The sequence below is a fragment of the Chiloscyllium plagiosum genome, unplaced genomic scaffold (assembly GCF_037043375.1).
Source record: "Chiloscyllium plagiosum isolate Xiang-an unplaced genomic scaffold, Cpla_swu_hap1 HiC_scaffold_25, whole genome shotgun sequence".
NCBI classification, from domain to species: Eukaryota; Metazoa; Chordata; class Chondrichthyes; order Orectolobiformes; family Hemiscylliidae; genus Chiloscyllium; species Chiloscyllium plagiosum.
In genome coordinates this window covers 6,809,830-6,815,829 of record NW_028270163.1, presented here as the reverse complement: position 1 = coordinate 6,815,829, position 6,000 = coordinate 6,809,830, and the positions used below count along the sequence as shown (strand labels likewise).

The following is a 6,000-nucleotide window of genomic DNA, read 5'->3' as shown; positions in this document are numbered from 1 at the left end:
GCTAATTCTCTGTCCATGCCAGTACCTTGCCCCTAACATCTATTTAGCAGCCTCCTGTGTGGCACCTTGTCAAAGACCTTCTGGAAATCCAAATAGATCACAGCTCTTGTCTGTCTAACCTGCTCATTACTTTCCTAATGAATTTTATCAGATTTGTCAATTTGTTCCAATGTGAATTGAAATCCCACAGTGTGGGAACATGCCTGGCAGCATTTGTGGAGAGTCAAAGCAAAGTTAATGTTTTGAGTCCTACAGGTCTTCTTCAAAACTCAGACTGCTGACTCTCTCCAGTATATTCTGGTTTAACGCACAATGGAACAAGCTCCTGAAAGGAAAGAGTTCTATGTCTGTCAACTTAAGTATAGTTTTATATTTCAGATCTCCAGCATTCATAATATTTTATTATTGCACTGAGCGACTGTCCTTGGGGGAGGATTGTATTTCGGAAACAAATGGTGTTCCCTCCCTCAGCAGACACTGTAAACATGGTGTAGCTGCACAACAGCAGCAGAAATATGAGATCATCCAATGCGCTTCCCCTCCCCCGCATCCGATCCTTCCCACAGGATTTCCGCATTTCAGAGTCTCCAAGCCATTTCACGGAAGCTGCCAAGGATCCACAGCATATTGAAAATCCGTGAATCTTCAGTGGGATTGTGCTAGCATCTGGTGTCTCGTACATTAACCGGTGCGACGAGGGAATTCCATCTGTGCTGAAGAGAAAACTATGTTGATTTCTGGCGATAATAATAACTGAATCCCAGTGCTGTTGCAAACAGGGGAGACGAACTCCCTCACAGAGATCAGAAAACAGTCGAGTACACCCACCCCGGGAGCGTTGTGAAGACTTCAGTATTTGTCCAGCCGTCTCTTACTGACCACTGAAACACTTTCACTTTCTTTTATTTCACGGAATCTTGCCGCTTGCTTCCCGTCGCCATGTCTTCTTCAGCCAGAGCCAGCTCCCAGGAGAAATTTGTCTGTGCCCTCTGCCTGGATATGTTCAGTGACCCAGCCACTATACCATGTGGGCACAGTTTCTGCTTGCCATGTATTGCCAGGTACTGGGAGCTGAGCTCTGACACAGGGAAGGCTAACTGCCCTCAATGTCTCCGCACCTTCACTCCCATACCCACACTGCAGAAAAACCTCACTTTATGTGAGATCCTGGAAGACCTCCAGGCCAGTGGTGAGATCTCTTCTGGCTCTCATCCAGCTGGACCGGGGGATGTCACCTGCGATATCTGCACCAAGACCAAAGTGAAAGGCAGGAAAAGTTGCTTGGACTGCCTGCTCACATACTGCGGGCCCCACTTGCAGCCTCATCACCAGGAGGCAGCTCTGAAGGACCATGTCCTTGTTGACCCCATCAAGCATCTCCACACCCAACGAGACTGTGCAGCTCATGGGGAGCCCTTGGACTGGTTCTGTCGGACCGAGGGGGAGAGTATTTGCAGGTTATGTGTTGCGGAACAGCACATAATCCATGATGTGGTGACTGTACCAGAGGAAGTGGCTCAACAACAGGTAAGGCGACCTTTCGAGATGGGAAAGAAATCATTTAGAGTGAGAGATGGCATCCAGAACGGTTTACAGCTCTATTGCGTAGAGTATTTTTTGAAAATTAGCTTTCTTGGACATGATTTCAGCAAAGCTTTTGACAAGGTCCCATTTGGGAAACTGATAAAGACAAGAAAAGCAAGGTCACTTGGCAAGATAAGTCCAAAATTGGTGAACTGAGTGGTGACCGAGAGTGGTGGTAGAAGGCTGTTGTGTGACTGGAGTCTGGTGTGCGGTGACCTACCACAGGGATCAATGCTGGCTCCCTTATTGTTTGTGATATTCATGAACGATGGAGATGAGGATGTGGGAGGAGGAATGACAAGTAAGTTTGTCAATGACACCAAAGATTGGCCAGTGGCTGACAATGACAGGTAGGTGTTCGGCTACAGCAGGATAGAAATGGATTGATCGAATGGGCAGATTACTGGCAGATGGAATGTAACCCTGAAAAGTGTGAGGTCATCTTTGGAAAAGGTGACAAGATGAGGGAGGGCTCAATGAATGACAGGGCACCCGAAAGCTTAGAGGAACAGAGGGAGTATTTTCCCAAAGATCGCTGAACACAATGAGACATATCAATTGGTTGGTTAAGAGGGCATACAGATTATATGAGCAGAGGGGTCATGTTAGAGCCGTATAGGACTTTGGGTGGGTCCCAGTTGGAGTACTGTCTGATCCCACAGAACAGGAAGAACATAATTGCACTGGAGGGGGTTGTGGAGGGAGATTTCCCAGGATAGAGCATGTCAGCGATGAAGAGAGGCTGGATAAGATTAGATTCCCTACAGTGTGGAAACACACCTTTCAGCCCAACAAGTCCACACCGACCCATTTCCCGCAGACTGAGACTATGGGGCAATTTAGCATGGCCAATTCACCTGACCTGCACATTTTTGGACTGTGGGAGGAAACCAGAGCACCCAGAGGAAACCCAAGCAGACATGGGGAGAATGTGCAAACTCCATACAGGCAGTCGCCCGAGGCTGGAATCGAACCCGGGTCTCTGGTGCTGTGAGGCAGCAGTGCTAACCACTTTTGTCAATTCTCCTGCTCCTTGGATACTGTTTGAGTTGCTGTGCTTTTCCAGCAACACACTCTCGACTCTGATCTCCAGCCTCTGCAGTCCTCATTTCCGCCTATTTGATGTATCATGACATTCGAGTCCATGGGCCGAATGGAAAGTGGGAATAATGTAAGTTTAGAGTTGTTAATTGTTGGTGCAGATTTGACGGGACAAAGAACCTCTTCTGTACTGTATAGTTATCTTATTCCTTGATATGACACATCTCTAGGGCAAATACGAGGTAAAAACAATGACTGCAGATGCTGGAAACCCGTTCCCTCCGTGACTACCTGGTCAGGTCCATGCCCCCCTACAACCCACCCTCCCATCCTGGCACCTTCCCCTGCCACCGCAGGAACTGTAAAACCTGCGCCCATACCTCCTCCCTCACCTCTATCCAAGGCCCTAAAGGAGCCTTCCACATCCATCAAAGTTTTACCTGCACATCCACCAATATCATTTAATATATCCGTTAGTCCCGATGCGGTCTCCTCTACCTTAGGGAGACTGGACGCCTCCTCACAGAGCACTTTAGGGAACATCTCCGGGACACCCGCACCAATCAATCACACCGCCCTGTGGCCCAACATTTCAACTCCCCTTCCCACTCTGCCGAGGACATGGAGGTCCTGGGCCTCCTTCACCGCCGCTCCCTCACCACCAGACGCCTGGAGGAAAAACGTCTCATCTTCTGCCTCGGAACACTTCAACCCCAGGGCATCAATGTGGACTTCAACAGTTTCCTCATTTCCCCTTCCCCCACCTCACTCTAGTTCCAAACTTCCAGCTCAGCACCATCCTCATGACTTGTCCTACCTGCCTATCTCCTTTTCCACCTATCCACTCCACACTCTCCTCCCTGACCTATCACCTTCATCCCCTCCCCCACTCACCTATTGCACTCTATGCTCCTTTCTCCCCCTCCCCACCCTCCTCTAGCTTATCTCTCCACGCTTCAGGCTCTCTGCCTTTATTCCTGATGAAGGGCTTTTGCCCGAAACATCGATTTTGCTGCTCCTCGGATGCTGCCTGAACTGCTGTGCTCTTCCAGCACTACTAATCCGGACATCTCCAGGGCAGGAGGGGCTATGTACCCAGACATTCAAATCCACAGATAAAAGGCAAGCAGATGGAGAAGCGGAACAATATGAAACGAAGTCTATAAATTGGGGCGGGGAGATGTGGGGAGAATCTCAGTTATCATTTCAAGTCCAGTAGGAAAATTTTAAGTTTGCACTGGCGCTCCCAAAATTTGAGTGAAAGGATATGGAAGTATTCTTCATTCGAGAAAATAGCGAAACAGATGATTGGGCAAAAGAGAAGTGGGCATTGCTCATATAGAGTACGTTGACAGGTATCGAAACATATGCTTCACTGTTCAGAGGAGGTTTCTCAGGATTATGATAATGTAACAAGGAAGTAAATTGGCTGAATATGAAATAATGCCTGAAACACCCCAGCAGAGGATCTGGAATGTCAGGAAGCCACCTGGGCAAACCTATGTTGAATTCAAGAAGGTTAAACAAAATAATTTTGATGATGGATATGAACATTAGAAACTGAAGCCATGTATGAAGCTCTTAGAGATCATTCTTTCAATGAAATTTAGAATTAACAGAAGTTTTTGCTGCCTTTCAACTCTTGCTATTATGGTGCAGCTGTTCAAACCTCTGGTGCGGCTGCACTTGGAGTATTGTGTCCAGTTCTGGTCACCGCATTACAGGAAGGACGTGGAAGCTTTGGAAAGGGTTCAGAGGAGATTTACTAGGATGTTGCCTGGTATGGAGGGAAGGTCTTATGAGGAAAAGCTGAGGGACTTGAGGCTGTTTTCATTAGAGAGAAGAAGTTTGAGAGGTGACTTAATTGAGACATATAAGATGACCAGAGAGTTAGATAGGGTGGGACAGTGGAGAGCCTTTTTCCTCGAATGGTGATAGATAGCATGAGGGGACTTGGCTTTAAATTGAGGGGTGATAGATATAGGACAGATATCAGAGGTAGTTCTTTACTCAGAGAGTAGTAGGGATGTGGAACAGTCTCTCTGCAACAGGAGTAGACTCGCCAAATTTAAGAGCATTTAAATGGTCATTGGATAGGCATGTGGATTAAAATGGAATAGTGCAGGGTAGATAGGCTTCAGATTGGTTTCACAAGTTGGTGCAACATCGAGGGCTGAAGGGCCAGTACTGAGCTGTAATGTTCTATGTTCTATGTTCATGAAGTCTGACCTATGCCAAGGCATGAGAGTCAGATCAAAATGTCTGATTGTGGGTCATGCACTGATGTTGTAAATTCTTCGTTAACTGCATGTGGTTTTCTTATAGGAACTGATTCTGCGTAACTCATCAACTCTGAAACAACAGCTGCAAAAGACATTGGCAGAGATCAGTGACCTGCAGGTGAATGTCGATTCAGTCAAGGTAAGCTCTTTGTGCTGTGAAGTTGTCAGTCATGACCTCAGACAGATCAAGAGCTTTAAAGCTCATCTCCCCTTGATTCTCACCATCTGTCTGCAAACAGATTGTGATCTGATTTTTTTCCCCTGTTTTGGACAGTGGAGATGTATTCTCTTTGTGAGCTCTGAGTTTGCAGGAATTGCCATAGCACTGTTAAAACCAGAAGTAGGATTTAACTCACAGACTCTTTGACATGGAGGGGATGCTTTGCGGTGCATGTAATTGTCATTCTTTTATTACACTGTAATTTGTGTGGTTTGCACTTCTTATGCACTTTATGCCGTGTATGATTGTGTAGTTTGTGCTGTCCATGTGTACCCTCGGTCCTGGAGGAACGCTGTCTCGTTTTTCCTACATCAGTTGTGTATGCTGGAAATAACAAGTAAAAGCTACTCTATCCTATATCCACGGACTGATAAAAGCTGAAAAAGGAGATGATTGTAATCAGTAACAACCTCTATGACAAAGCAACCAACAGAGGAAAAACAGTTTAACAATGGCTTTGCTTTAAAGATGGAATCCAAAAGACCAAAATTGGAAATCTGGATTTCCTTTGTTGGGGATGGTAGGATTAGCCTGAGTTGGTGACAATTTCCTCTCTTTGATAAGCCTTATGAAGGTACTTCTGAGTTGTAACTTCTGCTGAAATGCGACTTCTACTTCATTTGATGCAGGTTTGATTTGCGGAGCAGATATCCAGGTTGTGGCAGTTTGTCAAAGGCCAAAGGCTTTGTCTTTGCAGACTGGAGTTAGGGTGTTGATATTCACTGACCTCTTTACCATCTACTGCTTCAAACGTCATAAATTCAAAAAAACAGTCGGGTTTAATATTTCAGAGTCATGCGACCAAGTGCAGCTGGGTCCTCATAAAAAACCCTCAAAATAAGGATTGCATTGCAGATAGCTGGCTGTCTATGG

General features: G+C 46.2%; 1 protein-coding gene across 2 annotated transcripts in view; it reads left to right on the top strand.

Annotated features, from left to right (window-relative positions):
- The first annotated feature begins 591 nt into the window (after positions 1-591).
- LOC122562002 (E3 ubiquitin/ISG15 ligase TRIM25-like) overlaps positions 592-6,000 on the top strand; it is a 96,840-nt gene continuing 91,431 nt past the window's right edge. For both annotated transcript variants that reach the window (XM_088000428.1, XM_043714370.2), the window contains exons 1-2: positions 592-1,527; positions 4,951-5,046. In XM_088000428.1, the coding sequence (XP_087856554.1) occupies positions 940-1,527; positions 4,951-5,046 (684 nt within the window). In that variant the 5' untranslated portion in view covers positions 592-939. The remainder of the gene's footprint in view (positions 1,528-4,950; positions 5,047-6,000) is intronic.